The sequence below is a fragment of the Tremella mesenterica genome, assembly GCF_000271645.1.
Source record: "Tremella mesenterica DSM 1558 unplaced genomic scaffold TREMEscaffold_14, whole genome shotgun sequence".
NCBI classification, from domain to species: domain Eukaryota; kingdom Fungi; phylum Basidiomycota; class Tremellomycetes; order Tremellales; family Tremellaceae; genus Tremella; species Tremella mesenterica.
In genome coordinates, this window is record NW_006711238.1 from 17,194 (window position 1) to 36,399 (window position 19,206).

General features: G+C 43.6%; 7 protein-coding genes across 7 annotated transcripts in view; 4 read left to right on the plus strand and 3 right to left on the minus strand.

Annotated features, from left to right (window-relative positions):
- The window catches only part of TREMEDRAFT_65278 (uncharacterized protein), a gene marked incomplete at both ends in the record, with an annotated part of 6,568 nt that extends 3,698 nt beyond the window's left edge, over positions 1 to 2,870 (plus strand). Inside the window, 13 exons of the mRNA XM_007007489.1 lie at positions 129 to 272; positions 317 to 336; positions 465 to 516; positions 565 to 571; positions 665 to 758; positions 944 to 1,061; positions 1,338 to 1,376; positions 1,544 to 1,609; positions 1,846 to 1,885; positions 1,986 to 2,049; positions 2,306 to 2,352; positions 2,609 to 2,642; positions 2,763 to 2,870. Of these exons, the coding sequence (XP_007007551.1) occupies positions 129 to 272; positions 317 to 336; positions 465 to 516; positions 565 to 571; positions 665 to 758; positions 944 to 1,061; positions 1,338 to 1,376; positions 1,544 to 1,609; positions 1,846 to 1,885; positions 1,986 to 2,049; positions 2,306 to 2,352; positions 2,609 to 2,642; positions 2,763 to 2,870 (833 nt within the window). The remainder of the gene's footprint in view (positions 1 to 128; positions 273 to 316; positions 337 to 464; positions 517 to 564; positions 572 to 664; positions 759 to 943; positions 1,062 to 1,337; positions 1,377 to 1,543; positions 1,610 to 1,845; positions 1,886 to 1,985; positions 2,050 to 2,305; positions 2,353 to 2,608; positions 2,643 to 2,762) is intronic.
- Positions 2,871 to 3,508: 638 nt separating this feature from the next.
- On the minus strand, positions 3,509 to 5,790 carry TREMEDRAFT_65279 (uncharacterized protein; the record flags this gene model as incomplete). Its single annotated transcript, XM_007007490.1, has 3 exons — positions 3,509 to 4,416; positions 4,493 to 5,143; positions 5,226 to 5,790. 3 exons carry the CDS (start codon positions 5,788 to 5,790, stop codon positions 3,509 to 3,511), a joined length of 2,124 nt encoding a protein of 707 aa, XP_007007552.1.
- Positions 5,791 to 6,087: 297 nt separating this feature from the next.
- Positions 6,088 to 9,676, plus strand: TREMEDRAFT_70068 (uncharacterized protein; the record flags this gene model as incomplete). Its single annotated transcript, XM_007007581.1, has 10 exons — positions 6,088 to 6,573; positions 6,627 to 6,705; positions 6,753 to 6,876; positions 6,918 to 7,084; positions 7,131 to 7,686; positions 7,737 to 7,849; positions 7,999 to 8,348; positions 8,525 to 8,693; positions 8,920 to 9,226; positions 9,550 to 9,676. 10 exons carry the CDS (start codon positions 6,088 to 6,090, stop codon positions 9,674 to 9,676), a joined length of 2,478 nt encoding a protein of 825 aa, XP_007007643.1.
- Positions 9,677 to 10,220: 544 nt separating this feature from the next.
- TREMEDRAFT_65281 (uncharacterized protein) lies at positions 10,221 to 11,267 on the plus strand (the record flags this gene model as incomplete). Its single annotated transcript, XM_007007491.1, has 4 exons — positions 10,221 to 10,276; positions 10,409 to 10,470; positions 10,582 to 10,750; positions 11,114 to 11,267. 4 exons carry the CDS (start codon positions 10,221 to 10,223, stop codon positions 11,265 to 11,267), a joined length of 441 nt encoding a protein of 146 aa, XP_007007553.1.
- Positions 11,268 to 11,805: 538 nt separating this feature from the next.
- On the minus strand, positions 11,806 to 13,763 carry TREMEDRAFT_65282 (uncharacterized protein; the record flags this gene model as incomplete). The annotated part of the gene is made up of 3 exons (XM_007007492.1): positions 11,806 to 12,485; positions 12,785 to 12,900; positions 13,138 to 13,763. The coding sequence occupies 3 exons, from the start codon at positions 13,761 to 13,763 to the stop codon at positions 11,806 to 11,808; spliced, it is 1,422 nt and encodes a 473-aa protein (XP_007007554.1).
- A 503-nt stretch (positions 13,764 to 14,266) lies between these two features.
- On the minus strand, positions 14,267 to 16,064 carry TREMEDRAFT_65283 (uncharacterized protein; the record flags this gene model as incomplete). Its single annotated transcript, XM_007007493.1, has 3 exons — positions 14,267 to 14,359; positions 14,505 to 14,779; positions 14,879 to 16,064. 3 exons carry the CDS (start codon positions 16,062 to 16,064, stop codon positions 14,267 to 14,269), a joined length of 1,554 nt encoding a protein of 517 aa, XP_007007555.1.
- Positions 16,065 to 16,432: 368 nt separating this feature from the next.
- TREMEDRAFT_40804 (uncharacterized protein) lies at positions 16,433 to 19,096 on the plus strand. The gene is made up of 4 exons (XM_007007451.1): positions 16,433 to 16,620; positions 16,816 to 16,964; positions 17,215 to 18,040; positions 18,300 to 19,096. Exons 1-4 carry the CDS (start codon positions 16,452 to 16,454, stop codon positions 18,923 to 18,925), a joined length of 1,770 nt encoding a protein of 589 aa, XP_007007513.1. The 5' UTR covers positions 16,433 to 16,451; the 3' UTR covers positions 18,926 to 19,096.
- Positions 19,097 to 19,206: the final 110 nt, after the last annotated feature.

Sequence of the window (19,206 nt, forward strand, 5' to 3'; positions counted from 1 at the left end):
GCGATAGTCGTCCGTACTTCCATCGCGTGGTGGTCCATACGCAGGTACGTCAATCTCTCACCTTGTCACCATTATGAAACTCCCAGAATGACAAAAGTACAAGAACAGTATACATGCTGATATGTAAGGCTACTATTACTATGGCAATACAAGACTTCAATCGTGTGCCAGAGCTCTCAGACTCAGTATATGGCATCTTGGAACACTTGCTACAGGCGGTATTTTGGTACTTACTATAGAAACGTTGCATTGGGTAGTCCGAACATTGTGCGGTGAGTTTTCACCATTATATCGCTTTTCTTCGCTGATATCATAGTTGGTTGGCTGGCTTGTCTCGTATGTCCCTCCCTTGATACACCATCTCCTTCCTCTGCTTGTCTACCTTCACTCTACTCCATTGGTGCCACCACTTACACCTCTCGCGATCTTGGAAGACACCACAATAGGCGAACTGATTCACTCAGTTCGCATGGCTTTTGTCTATCTTGGATAGATGGTTAGAGACTTTCAATAAATGTGCGTCCGCTACGTACAATTCTTTGGTTCTTTTGCGCTAACATTTAGACGTCCTGTGAGTATCTTGACCTTTCGCGTACTTTCAATAGACTCACACGTATTTTCCTATAGCATCTTCTTTGGTGAGTTATCTCTACTTCACAGCAAGGCGACAGCTGAGAATATTAGCCGTTGGAAATCCATATGATGAAGAAGGAAATCTTCGGACGGAAAAGCAGTACCTCGGTTTCGAATCGACATTTGTGAGCCGTCATGAACTTTGAGTTTTCCTCCCTCTCACACTTTCTCCTTCCCTTCCTCCTCTTCCTCTGAATCGGGTTTCCTGTTTAATCCATGCTCGTCAGCATTTCTCGGCCTTATTAAGTCTGGTGTAGTTCTGAGAGAATCCCTTACTATCTGCTAAGAGGATAGCACTGACTTGACTCAGATGCAAGCTTCGCGTCATACCAACAAGTTCTTCACTTCAGGTATTCTGCATCGTAATCATCGTCTGCATAATCCGGCATTAGTACAAAAGCTAGGAGCAGCAATAAAGAATCATAAAGGTGAGCTTGTCGTCCTCCTGCTATTCCAAGCTTTAGTCCTATTTCTTGCCCTTGCCCTGGTGGATTTACATACTTTACCTGGTTTAGGACATTTCTAGAGGAGATAGTGGTCTCACTCTGCTACACACCGCTTGACTACTCTACTCTATCCCCTATCTTTGATCACTCTTCACGTCTTTGCTGATCTACTGCCGTGCTTCCACTTCAATTGTGATTATCGTACTCGCCAAAATAGTGTCTGTGATGTATACACCGTATTGGTGAGCTGATAACCAGGACTGGCAGATATGGTCAATGATGCTTTAGTCTCTGGAGGTAAGTACTTGCTCCCTTTCCTCTTCCCTCTTCCCTCTCCGTCTCCTAGAGTGCCCCGTCTTCTCAGTGCCTTCCTTCAAACCCAACTTCTTTATTGCGTCCATAATGAGTTTCGTCCATTGTCGTTCCCTAAAGTGGAGTGAGTATCATCCCACTAATGACACTAGCACTCAACATGGGCACATTGGTATTTGCTGTCGTAGGAGCCGCTCTGGCATTTATCACTGCGCATGGTGAGTGTTTTGTTTTTCTTCTCCTCTCACGTGCACTTCACTTCTCTAATCGATCTATCATCCCACGACACTTACCCCACTCAGGTCTCCCACATTCATTCATTTTCTCCTTCTTATCCATGCTATCTTTCGATCTGAAAACCATTACTTATGCTTTGTCGTGACCCGGTGGAGGAAAGTTTGACGAGAGATAAGTGGCGAAGAAGCATGGTCCAGAAGAGGTTGACTGATGATAGAATTATCCGATACTACCGTAGCTGATAAAGTTGGACAAGTGTGAGTTCCCCTTTTCTCCTCTTTCTCTCTCCCCTTCCCTCCTCTCTCACAGGTTTCAAATCGTCTCTAATTATGTTGGGATCCGTAAACTGATAATCAGCGTCATAACCATTTACGCATTTTTCTTGACTGCTATCACTTCCTGGACATTATGTTCCGCCCTTGTAAGTTTTTGCACTCTTTCTTCTCATCTTTCTATACTTTCCCATTTTGGTGTGTTTCAACCAAAACTATCGAACTTGTCCGATTGTCCAATCATCCAATCAGTCGATCCTCCTATCCCTAGTATTCTAGCCCATCACCAGAAATATCCTCGTGTGTCGTGTTGTGTTCATGCACGCATGACAGACAAATAGTAGATTGAAGTTGCCGTGTAAGCGCGGGGGAAGTTGTATGATGAGAATTGTTCTAATCCCATAGGCTGCTGGTATCGACGCTTTATTCGTTTGTGTTGCCGAAGACCCAGAGTGAGTATTATTTCTCTTTCCGAGGATCTTACTCTCCCCCCTCCCCCCTCCCACGCTCAAGGAAATACAATAATCAATGATGAAAAACCTCCAATATTCATTCCTATCATCCACATCTCAACCGTCATTCAAGTAATACTCGAATAGCTAAACGTCATTCCTCGTGAAAGTACGCTGTCCACGATGATTATATGACCATGTATCATTGATACACGTTCAAGTTCTTTTCGAATAAGGAGGAAACTAACAAAATTAGACGTTTGGCGGAAATAGATCCTGAGCGATACGAAGTACGTTTTCATCTCTCTTTCTTTCTTTCTTTCTTTCTTTCTTTCTTTCTTACTTCCTTGGACCCTCCCTCCTTATTTATATGATAAACACCAAAGAAAAACAATCTAACAAGGATATAGATAATCGAAAGAGATTATCCAGGTGTTTTCAGAAGAGAATTAGTTCATCCTGATGAGAATATGATACAAGAAACTCTTAGAAAGTTTTCTCAACGTAAACCATTTTGAAATATTATAGATTCTGATTTGTGATTATTTTTTTATGTATTTACATTGTTTTTACATGAGAAATCACATGTTGCATGGTGTATGTTGCTTGTTGCTTGTTGCATGGCAAATATTGCATGATGTATGTTGCATGGTGTATGTTGTATAAGGTACATGATACATGATGAGACTGTTTTCAGATACGTGATGATATTTCCTTATATAAAACCCTTGATACCCAACTTTCACCCCTGACATGATCATGTACAATCTCTTCCCTATTTTGGTGAATCTTCCCTTTTTCACTATTGTACTTGTACCTGCTCATTGAGATTTCGACCGTCTCTCCACTTCTTTTCCCTTCTTCTCATCACCCGGTATGAATGTCATCTCCGTTCTCTCTGGACTCTCATCTAGGTCTCTAGGTCTTCTCCTCGTTGCCATGATTCTGCCCCTCCTCTCTACTCACTCACACATTCCCTCTCCGTTTCTCGTCTCAATCCCCCAACTTGACTTCCAAGTCTATTCTACCCATTCTCTCATCCCAAACCCCTCATCGTGATTGATAAATAAACCAGTTGGATAAAATTTGTGTAAGACCAACTTCGACATCAGCATATAAACACTTCATACGAGTGCAACTCACTATTCCAAACTTGTCACCAACCAAACGCCCTTCCAGTTCCTTGTTCCATTGACAACCTCACTGGTGGAAGTTGATATTTTCCTAACCTTTCCTGTCTCTTCTGAAACTGCGAATCTTCCGGAACGTATGTCGAAGTAGAAGCTTGTGTACGCCATTGATCTTTCCAATCCGGTGAAGCGTAAGCAGGTTTGGTTGGGTAATGATGATCATTATGTTTACTCGTATTATTCGTCCCTCTATCCAGCGACGTTTTCCCCTGGTAATTTCCAACTCTGGTCATCGAGTAAATCTTTGGTTCTTCCTTGCTGACGTATCTTTTCGGATTCCCGTCCATATCAAGATCGTTTTGATGGCTTCTCATTTTTATGTCAGTACCGTAATTATCATCGTCCATCTCCATACGTCTCATACTGTTGCCTTGCACCAAAGGAGATAGTTGAAGGTCGTTATCAACACCTCCACGATGATGATTCGGCTGAGTACTTCTTTCATATCCTCTGTTCATTTGTCTCGCGTGTACCGGCGAATGAGCAGTTTCATCCTCTTCCCCGTTCAACGCCGAAGGTGTGAAGAATGTGATCTTTGCTTTATAAGCTGACAAAGGCTTCACTGTAGGGACATTCACGTTTGGTTTGTTTGTGACAGATGTGGATAATGGGGGGATGAATTTATTGGACCTGACAGGGTTTCTGAAGGTATCGTTCTGTTGAGAGTTGGGATACCGATGGGTGGAGGTATCGTTATGACTTTTCATCACTTTCTTAGGACGTAATGTATCAAATAATTCTTCGGTTCTAAATGCTGGGTGATTATATGGGTCATCATCTTCTTGTTTGCCAAAATTCACATTGGCCCGTTTACGGACGGAGGGGAATTGTAGTTGATTTTGAACATGTCGATCTTCATAGTCCGCGGTAGGTTCTGAAGATCAGCCGAAGGACGTGTTTACAGAATACGAGTTGGTGCAGTAAAGACCAAAGGGACAATAGATGCTCACTGTCTTGAGCCTGATTCCTACTGAAATCCGGACCATCGTCATAATTCGATAAACGGTGCATGTGACCTACCTTAACTGGAAGAGGACATATTATCTCTTGAGACCTATTCTTGTATGCGAGAGGGGAACTATAAGGAACTTCGCTTGAAGATGACGTGTTCAGTTTGAGATCGTGAGATAGGTGTGTGATGGTTGAAGGTTGTTCTACGTGAGTATTGTGAAGAGAGTAGAATGTGTCAGGTGGAGTTTGGATATTTTGACTTGGGTCAGTAAGACCTGAGTGTCTCAAAGAAGGAAGTTGAGAGGTCATCTGGAGATCGGAGTTCAATCTTTTTGGTTTTTGAAGTGCGTCAAAGTATTTTGACGCTGTGAGTTTCTTGTTAACTTCTTCAGGGACGTCAGAATCGTTATCGTCTGGTGAAGGTTTAGCACGCGATGGTTTGAAGGTGTGTTTGGTTTTCTTGAGTTGAGTAGATTTAGTAGGTCCTTGAATGAGTTCATCGAGGTTGAGAGGGGGTAGACTGGAAGTGGAATCAGTTGATATGTGTCTTGTTATGGAGGGTTTAGTGACCTTGGTCTTGAGTGGTAACTTCTGTTGTCTCTCAAGACCTTGAAGCACGGGAAAGTCGTCATTAGGCTTTGCATCTTTTGCTGAGAGTCAGCATGGGGGATCCAGTTTGATTTTGCTGACCTCTGCATCGGTGAGCGGAAGGAAAGGTGTAGAGAAACTGACGTAGCATCCCAAATTTTACAACCTCGTCTTTCTTCTTCTTCTTGACATTATCCATTTGCGTTTCCTTACTAGTCTTCTTCTTACCCCTGGGTTTCTTCTCGATGACTTCGTCTACACGTTCGAGGACAGTCTTTTGTTTCTTTGTAGGCGCCCCTTTTTCGCTAGCCACGGGATTACCATGGGCGTCAGTCCAAACTGAATTCTTTCTCTTCCACCACGAAGAAGGATCGTTAGACCTTGCGGCTCGCCACGGTTCATCCTCTATATTCTTCCCTCTAGCTTTCTTCTTTTCTTCCTCGCGAGCTCGGACCCCTGCGAGGCATCCATCTGGATGAGAGGAAGGAGGGAGGCTCTTCTTTCCTCGTGAAGAGGCTAGTGTGAAGGGTGTTTCTTTGAAGATTGCTCGATCTTCACGCGAGTTGAGATTGAGATCAGCTGCAAGTTGAGCGTCCCGAGAGAGAGTGTGTGAGTAAAGAGGAACGTCTCCGATGTTGTCATCGTCCGAGGTGGGAGAGGGGGAACGGAAAGAAGATGACCATGGATCAGGACTGGCTTGAGTAGACATGTTAGTGTCAGCAATGAGTTCTGTATCAGAATATCAGAGAGACACGTGAGGGTTAGAAGAGGTTATAGGGGATGATAGGAGGATGAGAGTGTGATAGATACAAGGTGGGGAAGGAGAGTGTGTGTGCGTGGTGGGGGAGATGGTTGCGGAAGGGAGGTCCGAGCGCGAAACTCATTTAATCCACGTCACTTACACTTTCCCCACTATCAGTATCACTCCCCCTCCCCACACTCTCCCTTATTGAACTTGCCTCTATACATCCATCTCACATCCTTGTTACTGACTATACTCTCCATCATGGACCAACAAGAGCCAGGTGCAAGCTCATCCGACCATGCTACATCCTCCAGAGCGGACCCGAATCTGCTGCGTCACTTTGTCATGGGCTACCTCCAGCAACATGGGTTCGACAAGGTTCTCGCGACTTTCAAAGCCAATCTTCCCGATGAACGCGATGTCGATGGAAGCGAAGATGCGAGACAAGATAGAGAAGCTGTTGTCAGAGCTCCGGGACCTGTTCCTATAGAATCTGCACTCAAGAGGAATATACCACAGGCACAGGCTGTCTCCGCCTCCGCTTTATCCGATCTCATAACTCCCGAGTTTGAGGCTCAGGCGAGGTATATCGTCGAGCAGATGCAGAAGAAGTTTGGAGCCGCCGCTCAAGGAGAAGGGGATGATGATGTGGCTGTCAATCAGGAGAGTCTGTTGGATCCTTCAGATAGGAGTGAGGGTTATAAGAGGTTCAGACGATGGGTTGACAGGGGTTTGGAGATGTGGAGGGTTAGTCGTTCTCTCATATACAGCCATGAGGGAATGACAATGCTGACCACAAGGTGGAACTGGATGCTTTGTCCTATCCCATCTTCATTCACACCTACTTGGACCTCATGAGTTTCGGGTTTACCAGAGCAGGTGAATCCTGCAAAACGTCCTAGTAGATCAATGATACTGATGCAAAGCTCGAGAATTCTTCGATAAACATAGTAGCGCACATCAACCTCAACATCCTCAAGATATTGCAACTCTTTCATCAATAAAAAACCGCCAACATCTCTCTTCTAATCCTTTCTGTCAACGACTACTGTTCGTCCCTTACTTCAACGAAGGCTATGGCTGATAGGTAGAAACGAGAAATATACCATCACAATGTCACGCAATCCTCATGATTTAGTATTACAATGGCTCAGTGGGGCAGGTCTTGACGACGAATGGGAATCTGGACTCCAAACTCCCTCTGGCCGCGCCAAAGAGGCCGTAAAAGGTATCATTTTCAGTAGGATCACTCTAAAAGGTCAGTCCTTTTATCCTCTCTTCTTTCCCTGCAGCTGAACATTCAGTGTCTGAACAATCTACACCACTCGACAAAATCACCATCGCCTCTTCTTCTGGACTCCTTGCCTCTGTCATCCCTTCCACCTCGTCCGTAGAAACTTTCAACAATACTGGTAAATTAAAATTGGGTCCTGCGCCTATGAGGGAAAAACTCAAGGAACAAGTGATTCGAACTCTACAAGATGACGATCTTCGAACCAACGGCGTAAACGGTCATTCGTCCCCTCCAAATGGTAATGGATCGGATGGACAAGTGGAATGGAACGGTCACATGAACGGGGATGTAGAGATGCATTCTGGGGACGAAACACCAAGACCGATGGTAGTTCATGAGATCAAGATTGAACCGGATGTTGACCCCGAGTTGATCAGTCCAGAAGAGGGAGAGACTGTACCTCCTTTACCGGCTGTTTTCAGAATAGCGGATCTGAAACGAGAGGTGGAAGCGGTAAGGGATAGAAGGAAAATGATCAGGTTGGGAACGGATCCCAATGCTGCTGGACCAAGTACACCGATACTACCTAGTATTGTGGCATTTACTCTCTTTGACAATGGGGAAGGGTGAGTTCAGAAACGGGTATCGACTTTCATCGGCGTATGCTAAGGGGCAGAGCTTCGTCGATCGAATTCTCACCGGATTCCTCTCTCATGGCAGCGGGCTCACCGGAGAGCTGCATCAGACTGTGGAATCTCAAAGGTGAAAAGTTGAAGGCAAAGTCTGTCGGTAAGTACGATCATTTTATACACTTCCATCGTCTATTCACTCTCATCGACACTCGACCCAAATTCACCATGTCTACCTGAAAGCCATGGGCATCCGCCTTCGGTGAATGGGACGAAACCTAGAGACGTGCCGAGGATTACTAAGAGTAGACCCACTATCCGGTTCGTTAGTAGAAGATGAAGGTCTACCTATGCGAAAACTCATCGGTCATTCGGGACCCGTTTACTCCCTCTCTTTCGACCCACTGAATGGTTCCGCCTCTTCACCCTCCTCCCTCCTATCAGCATCACAAGACGGAACAGTCCGTCTTTGGTCTCTTGACACATATACCAACCTCGTCGCTTATAGAGGTCATGGTCGTGATCCCGTATGGGATGTGGAATGGGGACCGATGGGGGTGTATTTCGCCACAGCAAGTAGAGATAGGACAGCGAGATTATGGTGTTCTGATCGGGTATCTCCTGTCAGGATGTATACGGGACATTTATCAGATGTTAATGTGAGTGCTTGACGTATTTCACTTGCACCCCCCACACTCCTTGTCACCGAAATGAAGTTACATCTCGAGCTCAATTACGATCACAATGCCTGATAGGCTGTCTCTTGTAGATGGACCCATTCAAGCTCGTCCTGGTGTGATTAAGGAGAGGAAGAGAGACACATGGCTGATAACAGTGCGTCAAATTCCACCCGAATTCATTGTACTTGTCTACGGGATCTAACGATGCCTCCTGTAGACTGTGGGATGTACAAAGAGGGGCTTGTATCAGGTTGTTTTTAGGGCATGTGGATGCAGTGACGACTCTGGCAATCAGTCCAGATGGGAAAATGCTCGCTTCTGCCGGTATGTCATAAACTCTTTTAGTCCCCTCCCCTTCTTCCTCATGACCTCTGAATACTGTCCGCATGACCATCTCTCCTTATCTTGTCTCATGTGAAAGGCCCGTCAACTGTGCTGTACCTCTTTCCCCTCCAACGCAGTGTTGTCCTATCCTTTCTCCTCCTGCGGTCTATCACCACGCCTACTTGACGTCGAAGTCGAATCTCGTGAAATCTGAATGACGCAACAGGCCTCGACAGTAATATCTGGTTATGGGACCTCGGTTCATCCCGTCCTATCAAAACTATGACCGGTCATCGAGGACCCATCTCCTCCCTTACCTTCTCTTCAGAATCATCAATGCTCGTTTCTGGTAGTTTGGACTGTACCGTGAGATGTTGGGATGTTAAATCTGCCGGTGGAGAACGTGGATCGAATGCGAGAACGGATGATGGGACGAGGCGAGAAAGTGGGAATGGATTAGATGGGTTGGGTTTGGAAAGGGGAGAGTTACCTATGGGACAAGGGGAAATAGAATGGGATAACGTACCTCAAACGTGAGTTTGTTTGTTTCATTAGTCATCCACAGTCTTTTTGCCGTTTGTTACCTTGACTTTTTTTACCCAATCTTCCGAGTGGTCTTCCTCACCCAGGAGATCTAGTAAATGCAGTGGAAATCTGTCCATGTTACCACCCATCGCACATCGCGTACCTACTCTTTGCGTCCCAGATCTGCACTCTTTCAATGCTACCTGATATGGTAGTCGGACAAAGCAAGCCATGGTAGCCTCAGGGAAGACTGGATGGTACAACATGTCAAGTGATAGACCCAGAGCTTGACAACACTTACAAGAATTGAGGGATGAAAACTGACAAACAGTTCTGATCTTCTCTCCACATATCGAACAAAACGTACCCCAATAACCAAAACCCATTACACACCTCGAAACCTGTGTATGGTAGCTGGAACTTTTATTCCTCCGGGCAAATCTGGCAATACAACATGAAACAAGCTTCTTTCGCAAGATCATAATCACAACATCAATTCATCATCGTCCTTTGAGTTTTCGGAGATGTACTGTATCTCTTTAATCCTAATATTTCCATATCTCTTTTCGTCTTTGCATCTCTCCTTTTGCTCATTCCTCAGTCCTCACCCCTCTCCTCACATTCAATGAAGAAGAAGATGCTCATGTGCAATAACTTCCCGACCCGATATCTCTGAACCATTCAATCATCTGAAAAATGAGACGAACAACTGATACGAGTATGACATTTACCATCCTTTATGTTCATTTCCCTTCATTCCAAACCCCTACTTATTATTGACGTTCCACACCCTTCATTCTCCGCTCGTCTGTACGGTCAGTTCTTTGTTCTCGAGTTGAGGTGGTTGATAGACTTTCATTCTTGATTTCTTTCTCGTACTTTCTTCAATCAGTGTTCACCTACTTTCACCTCTTACTCAATTCACCCTTGACATTCTAACTTTTCTGATAATCAAAAACTTGATAATAGAGAAAACGATCGTAAAAGAAAAAAACTCTCAAGATGTCTGGATCTGTCACACCTACTGAGATTACGACAAAAGGACAACGTATCAGCGTGTGAGTTATTTTCCCATTTTTACCCTTCTGACACTCTTGTCATCTTACTACAGTAATCCCACTTGGACTAGAAACGAACACTCTTCATCTTTCATCCTTCTGCTCACATGTTTCTCGTTCACTCCCTATGAGCGTTGTCGTTTCACCAGAGTCGACGTCCGAGTATTTCGGGATTGAGTATATCCCAATTAGATGTCAGTTAGGAAGAGTGATTTTATGTTAGTGATGATAGATGGGAGAAGAAGGAGAAAGAAAAGAGGAAAAAAGAAGAATAGAAGGAAAGAGAACAACAAAGAAACTGATAGTACTTAGTGTATCTCCTCCACCTGTTTACATACATACTCCACCACCAGCAACGAAACAAATGATAACTTCGTCTCCTACTAATACTATATCCATGGAGAATCCGGGTGAAGGAAGTATATCTGGAGGAAGCTCAACTACCGCCGTTGATCAAATCCCTGGTCAAAGAGAGTATGTCTCTTCTCCTTGTTTTTTTCTTCATATCATATCATATTCCAAATAAAAACACGACTATGGGTTGTGTTTTTCCCTCTACACATTAATTTTCGTACTCCTCTTACTTGTTTAATCTCAAGAGTTGGGGGGGAAATTATGTTCCTCTTGCTCTTTTCTGTCTCCCTTGTGATAAAACTAATTTCACACCCTCATTCATCTTCTTATTCCTATTTTGATTCGTATTCAATTATTTTTCTCACTTACCATTTCACACTTACTCTGTTCATTTATACTCTTGACTTGTCCGTTCCACTCTTCCATGATGAGTTCAAGAACGAGCAGAAGAATCTCAGTGAGAAGAGAGAAACTGATCATCAGTGATCTGGCTAAACCTTTAAATCAAACATATCAAGATTGGTACCCTGGTGATGCTTCACATGAAGGTAAACCAGCATGGTGGAATAAATTGTTTTGTTGTGGTTATGGATTAGGTTGTTTGTTATGTCCTTGTGGAAGTTGTAATTGTAAATAGGAGAGAGGAAAGTGATTTTTCTCTCTTTTTCTACCTTACTTACCTTTATTCTTTCTTACTTTTCTTACTCTTTTAACTCTTTCATCATCTATATATCTTCAACTTCACAACATATACTTCTACATTTCTACATCATTACATTATCTCATTCTTCACACTTCACATGATCTACGACCTACGATACATACTCTTCACTCTTCACTCTTCACTCTTCACACTTCATTTTTCACTCTTCACTCCTCACTCCTCACTCTTCACTTCATTTTTCACTTCTCACTTCATTTTTCACTGAGATATAGGTCGGACATTTACGAAGAAGGTCAACTGTCACGTTGGACAGAGGAGTTTGAGACTGTTCTCGTATGGCATGAAAGTGGGTGGTCAGTGTGGTAAAGTGTTCATATGGGTTGCTCGTAGTGCATGTAATCAGATGTGCATATCGTCTAACGATATCAAACATGACATCATGATCTATGATCAGATACTACTTCTCCGTCCCAAAGTCGACTCGGATGATGAATAAGAAATGGATTTTTGATCAAGATGGAACACCAATACCCCAACCATGAACCTCTTCCCCGTTTACCCATAATCGATGTCCCTTTTTACCATCCCTTCCATTCCTTTCATCCCCTTGCTCCCCACTCATCGGGGCTACCTTATCACCCATCTTTACTTTTCCCGTGTTCCTCTTCCATTCTCTATCCTTTTCTGACGTACTCGTCGATAGAGTTTGGTTGCTAGAGACAAGGATCACCGAGTTCGCTTCTTTGTCGTGGGGATTTGTCGTACTTGCAGATATGTCAGATGTCGGGAGGGAAGCTTCGTATGTATGAAAAGCCAATTTAGTCTTTCTCATCATTCTCTCCCTCTTCTTCCTCCTTACAGGTCCATCGAAAGTTTTTCTCTCCGACTGTGCTTCTTCTCGTATTCCAATAGCAGAGATAGGAGCCGCAGGAACGGTTGAGCCCATTGAGACGATCGAAGTGGATGTATTGGCGAGTGTTGAGATTGATGTTGTTCCAGTAATGTTGTGCAGATCGGCGGACGAAGGGACGGGGGGTATGGAGAGTGGGAGAAGGATAGGAGGAGAAGGTATGGACCGTTGTGTAGAGCAAAAGAGACAAGTGTGGGTGGTACGTGTAATATGAGTTTTGTTTGCTATTTGGTCAATCCCCAATTCCCATGTGTCACTTGAATATCGAAGTAAAACAGCACCTAAGACCATCAAGAAAAGATCATTCGACCATGTCGTCAAGGACCAGAAAAAGGATGGGGAGGTGGTACATTCGTAGTAGCAATTTTGAAGACTGTGACGAGACGTAAGGTGATGTCAGATGAGAGGAAATGTGATATAGGGACGGTGAGAATGGTCGAAGAGGATGACAAGCATTTAATATAAGATAAAAGGGTAGAGTGTAGACTGCGGGGAGCGATGAATTGAACACTCAGGATTCTATAGTAGAAATACAGAGATATCACTCGGAAGGAGAAAGGGTAGTTTTGAGATGACTCACGTCTATTCCTAACTTTGAGAGTTAAACCAGGAATCAAAACTGTCCCACATTGTTTACAAATATTCCGTTTCAACCCCGGATCTCTAACTATCAATCTCAAACCCATTATGAATCCTCTGAAAAGATATCTGTGTCTCGATATTTATTACGGAATACGATAAAAAAAAAGTCGTCAATGTTTCCCAGAACCAGAAAAGTTAAGGTATATTTGGAATTGATGATCAAGGGATATGAAAGAGAGTTTTTAAAGACATTTAAAATGTTCAGTTTGAGATACCAGGAATGATAGACATCTTTTGGGAGTGGGAGGGTTGTATGAAAAGCAATGAAACAAAAAGAGAAAGAACACTTACAATTTCATTTGACCATGTTTTACCATAATCTTACCTTGTTTCATTGCTTCTCTACCTAATTGAGCCAAGACATATTCTACTTTTCCATATTCTGTATTACTTCGTTTCCTATAAATCTCATCACTTGAATTTTTTCCAGCTCCATCATATCTCGAACTTTCTGAAATATTGCTCCGTTTTCTCCTCTCATCAGCTATTCGTCCTTGTTCCACTTCGGTACTCTTCGTATGTTTCCTAGAATCTGGACTTGGCCGAGAAACATTCTTCACATCTTTATGAATATTTCTACTCTCCTCAAGCCATTGCTTCAACTCTCTCCCAGAGTCAGACCTCCCGGAAACATCCTTCGTACATGAAGACCTCGGACTTTTACGTTCGGACTCAACACTATCTGACTCTGTCGCATGTCCCACTTTTCCCTTCGGGATTGAAGTTGAAGATCTTGAGTATTTGTCGGCGGGTACTTGTGGGAGACTGGATGGGACGGTTGAGGAAGAGTAGATAGAAGTAGCTTGGAGGTATAAAGAAGCTTGAAGAGTGAAAGTCAATCGATCGTAAGAATCTTTTTGAGGGATAGGTGGTATACGTGGTTTAACGTTGGATTCGATATGTTTAGGTTTTTTCATATTGACTCGTCGGTTATTCTTCCTTTCCATGAAGAAGTCAAACTAAGACTTGGAATGTAGATCCAACGATATGTGTGAGAAAGAGGGGTAATAGGGAAAGGTCAGTAAAGATGAGAAAGATGAGGAAAAGTTAAAGTTGAAGTGGAGAATGTTTGAAAGGAACGTTTGAAATGACCAGTCAAAAGTCAAGTAATGATGTGACAAAGTTGGAAAAGTCTGTCATTCGTTCTCTTCATACATCGTAGAGGACATGATTGACGTGGGAGAGTAGTATGGAAAAAAGGTATAATAGTAGATCCCCGATTCATGCATTCACACCTTATACAACCTTTTGTACAACTCTCTACGTACCTATACACCCTTCACATGACCATCGACCCCTCCCCCGTCCATTTATTCACAGATCACCTTTCATCCGTCCATCGTCTCAAATCCACAACGAGCAAGATCCACCGTTCATAGTATGTTTCATCCAGATACACACAGATCATAGGAACTATCGCTCAGCGTAATTCCACAGCACTACGACTTCGATTTGGTACATGAGTCAAATACAACTCTTGGAAAGGTTCTTGATTGAGGGAATGAAAGTAGTACTGCAAGTCAGCACCTATTCACACTCATCATCGATCGACAAAAACGGGTTAAATCTCAGCCATGAGTCAAAGGAATGGACGAGGGTGGAACAATGAAGTGTCATGATAAAGAGAGAGATATGAGGGGGTCTTGAAAGATACTCACCCCCCGTAAGGTAGCCTCTCCCCTAGGCGTCATAGCAGCTATTTTCCCAGAGCTCTCTCTTCGTCTTCGTGGTACATCCCCAACACTCGATGACCTACTATCTAAATTCCCCGCTGAAGCTCGGCGAGCCATTGGACTTGTGGGTGATAGAGGTGAGACTGGCGGTCGATTACCGGGGACCACAACGCTGGCGGAAGCAGGGATGGGGGAAGGGGGACAGAGTTGAGTTTCTTGGCCTAACGTGGGAGAAAGATCAACCATTGCGAAGTAAAAGCCTGCTCATCAGTATACTATTTTTCGTAGTATCATTACGAACGACAACGTGATTCAGTGATACGATGATATAGCGGTAATGGGAGAGAGCAGCTACTCACCAGCAAAACTTGCACCAGAGATATCTTTGACAGTATGATCCGGTACTAAAAACCTTTCCTTAATCCTTAAAAAAACAAAATCCCTTTCTTTAGCTGTACTCTCCCCCCTACTTCTATCCGGTATCGGATCCCTGAATAACATCTCCGATCTCACTATATCCGCCTTCGTAGCTGGTCTTCTAAATTGCTCAAACCTACCCCAATGTCTCATATCATCATGTTCCGTAGCACCGTATCTCGTACCGGTAATGAAACCGAATTGTGGTCCGATGATTTCAGCCGTGAAAAATGTGGTGAGTTGAGGATGAGCGTCGGTCAGATGAGAAATGGAAAGAAAACCTGATAATGTCGATTCGGTAAAGTTTACATCTAGAAGCTTTACTTCGACGTCATACGCCGATCTTCCGGAAGTTTGGGTGCCACGGAAGATGGAGCCGGGATGAAGGGCGCCTCTGCCTATAGAAGGGATACGTGTGGATGTGATATCGAGAAGAGGGTCGGGTAGTTTGTTTTGAGAGCTGTGTCCCAAGTTGTCTTCACTGAGAAGACGAGGGAGTTGGGTCGGGTTGGGAGGGTGATTGATATGTTTGGACGGAATGATGGTGTCGTGTGTGGGCGCGGACGTGGGTCCAGACGCAACACTTGAGGCGGCATTGACAGGGAAAGAATTGTGAGGAGAGATGGATGTTTGTGGGGAGGCGACATGATGTGGAGTCTGTGGATGGTTTGAAGTCACCCATGCTTGTATCGGTTGAGTGGGGAGTGATTGAGGTTGTAATGATTGATGTGATGGATTGAGTGGAAGAATGACATTATTGACGATTCTCGTGTTTGAATCTTGTGAAGAGGGCAGAAAGTCCTGATGATTCTCCTCCAAACTCGCCTCTCTACCCCCAGCATCGTCCACTCTGAGGGTTGAGATGTGCTGTTCTAAATCCACATTGACGGAGGTACGATGATCAACCTCCACATAATCTTGTCGTTGCGAGTCGACACGGAGTTGTGTCGCTCGAGTACATCCACCACATATCCGTTCGATAGGGTCGGATAAGACGACTACATCGTTGGTAGGATTGCGAGAAGGAGAAGCTAGTGAACCAGTACCGCAGATTGTACATTTGATGATGTTACCTTGAGAAGATGGAGGTTGTTGGGGTGGGACTGGTGGGGTTGATTCGGTGGGCATGTTATGGGTAGTGTCTTTTATATCGCCCAGTACGATGATCCACCTTCTCCCCTTATCCCACACAGACCAGGATACGTATGACTAGAAAGGGTTATGATCAAGGGGGTTGTGATAGAAGGCGAGATTGGTTGTATGGGAGATAGAGTAGAGTAGAGTAAGATACCTTTGAATGTGGGTGAGAAAGCGACGAGTGGCGTCGGTGATAGTCGCAACTACCGGGTGTATGTTTACGTAATATTCATCGGATCAACCGGTACCTAAAAGTTGACTCAAAAAAAAGAACAGAGCGGATTTTCCAATCTTTCACTCTTTCATCTTTCAACCCTACTCGTACAGTATACCCAGTCATACATATACAACACCTCATCCTCTCATACATATCCAACCATGTGTGGGATATTCTGTTGTTATAACCATCAAGGTGATCTGGCTTCTTTTCGTCCTAGAGCCATCGCTTTGTCAAAGAAACAACGTCATAGGGGTCCGGATTGGTCGGGATGTTACATGGCAAAAGATAGTATAATGGTACATGAACGTTTGGCCATTGTCGGTGTTGGTGAGTTTCCTTCTTGCTTCTTCAGTGTTTTAAGAATGAGTTGTATAAATCATGTGTTGTAAGTCAAGGCTGGACGCATGGGCCTCATTCCTATCAGGGGGTGATGATTTGCTTGGTAACCGAGGGAGAGCAGGATAGTGCAAGTTTTGTCAATGAGATGCGCGATGGATATAGAGAGAAGATGCTAATCATCAGATACCGGTGCTCAACCTTTGGTCAACGAAGATGAAACTATCATCCTTGCTGTCAATGGGGAGATTTACAATCATTTGGCATTGAGGAAAAGTCTCAAACAACCAGCTACATTCAAGACGCATTCGGATTGCGAGGTCATCATGCACTTGGTGGGTTGTTGTGAACTCTTCTTATCACAATCCGGGCTATCTTTGTCTCGTTTATGTTCACAATTCGGACTTTCTTCGTCTCGTTTGTGTCTCTGCTGGAGGGCTCTTCTCACCCTTCCTGATTGCTCTACCCCATGCTGCCTGGCCAATCAAGTCTGAGTCTTGTACATTGGTGAACACGTCGAGTTAAAAGAGATGGACACGCCAAGTCAAAAAGGGTTGAAAAGTTGAAAGATCCACTGACTTTCAGTACAAAGAACACGGTCCCGAACTTTGCAACATGCTGGATGGAATGTTTTCCTTCGTCCTACTCGACACTTCCGTAACTCCCTCTCGTCTCATAGCCGCACGTGATCCGATCGGTATCACAACCCTTTACATGGGATATCATTCTTCTCAACCTGAAACTCTCTTCTTCTCTTCCGAACTGAAAACCTTGGATGAAGATTGTGATAATTTGATTTCTTTTCCACCTGGACATTATTACGATTCCCTAACTAAAAAAACCGTACGATATTTCCATCCAACATGGTGGGATACAGATAAAGGTATAATACCTCATAATCCAGTGGATTATAAACTACTTCGTGAAACATTAGAAGCGGCCGTACGTAAACGTTTAATGTCAGAAGTACCTTATGGTGTACTTCTTTCAGGTGGATTAGATAGTAGTTTGATAGCTTCTATAGCTGCAAGAGAAACGGATAAATTAGCAGAACAACAAGATGTTTTAAGGAAAGAAAGGAAATTAGCTTTATCAGAAGGAAGAGAAGTTAATGAAGAAATCACTTTAGCAAGTTGGCCAAGATTACATTCTTTCGCTATCGGTTTACCCGGTGCACCAGATTTGATAGCTGCTCAAAAAGCCGCGGATTGGTTGGGAACCGTACATCATACTTATAACTTTACGGTTCAAGAAGGATTGGATGCTATTCCGGAAGTTATTTGGCATTTGGAAACTTATGATGTGACTACGGTTAGAGCTAGTACTCCTATGTATTTGTTGAGTAGGAAGATCAAAGCTATGGGTGTCAAGATGGTTTTGTCTGGTGAAGGTAGTGATGAGATCTTTGGGGGTGGGTCGATTGTTTTTCTTATTTCCCCGCAGGCTATTCTTTCTCTTTATCCATCCCTCCTCCCCCTTCTTCCTTCTCCCTTCTCCCTTCTCCCTTCCCCTTCTCCCTTTCCCTTCTCTTCTTTCCTCTCTTCTGCCCTTTCCTTCCTTCTCTAACTTCCATGCTATATATATCATCACCAACAGATCAATTTTCACTTTCCTACGAATAACTCTTCCAGCAAGTGAATGCATCAAACATCTCAGAACTAACTCCCCAGGCTATCTATACTTTCACGCAGCTCCTAGCGCAAAAGATTTCCACGAAGAATGTGTTAAAAGAGTTAAAAACCTTCATACAGCCGATTGTCTACGTGCCAATAAATCAACAATGGCATGGGGTTTAGAAGCACGTGTACCATTCCTCGATAAATCTTTTTTAGAAGTATCAATGAACATTGAACCTGAATCAAAAATGTTTTCAAAAGGTAAAACTCAAAAGATCGATTCTGAAGGAAGACCTAAAATGGAGAAATATATATTAAGAAAAGCATTCGATTGTTCACCTGATGGTAAAGCTTATTTACCCGATTCGATCTTATGGAGACAAAAAGAACAATTTTCAGATGGAGTAGGATACGCTTGGATCGACGGGATGAAAGAATATTCTGAAAAAATCATATCGGATGAAAAGTTTTCAAAAAGGAAAGAAAGATGGGAAATTGATACTCCTGATACAAAAGAAGCTTATTGGATTAGAGAAATGTTTGAAGGACATTTCCCAAGTAAAGCTGCTGCTAGTACGGCTGTTAGATGGATACCTAAACAAGAATGGGGGGTTTCGAGTGATCCTTCGGGTAGATCGGTCAGTATACATACTGCTGCTTATGAGACGGATGGGGTGTGATATAGACATTTCATACCCTCTATCTTCCTACATTTTTCGGAATAGAGTAGATGAGGATCACATCTGGGAAAAAGGATTTAGTTGGACGTTGGAGCTAGAAGAGGAATGGAGGTTGAAAGATGGAGAGAAATAAATAGATTTACAAAATATCATCATGCATATCTTTTGAATTCAATATACTACATTCGGTTTCGTCATGTATCTCCAAAGATCCAATGGGAGAGGGGGGGGGGGGGGTTGAACGAAATGTTAGAAGAGATATTCATGTTGAAATGAAAGGT

Coding starts and splice junctions, on each gene's coding strand:
- TREMEDRAFT_40804 (XM_007007451.1), top strand. CDS start 16,452: ATGTGTGGGATATTCTGTTGTTATAACCATCAAGGTGATCTGGCTTCT. Junction 16,965..17,214: donor GCGAGGTCATCATGCACTTG/GTGGGTTGTTGT, acceptor ACTGACTTTCAG/TACAAAGAACACGGTCCCGA. Junction 18,041..18,299: donor TAGTGATGAGATCTTTGGGG/GTGGGTCGATTG, acceptor CTAACTCCCCAG/GCTATCTATACTTTCACGCA.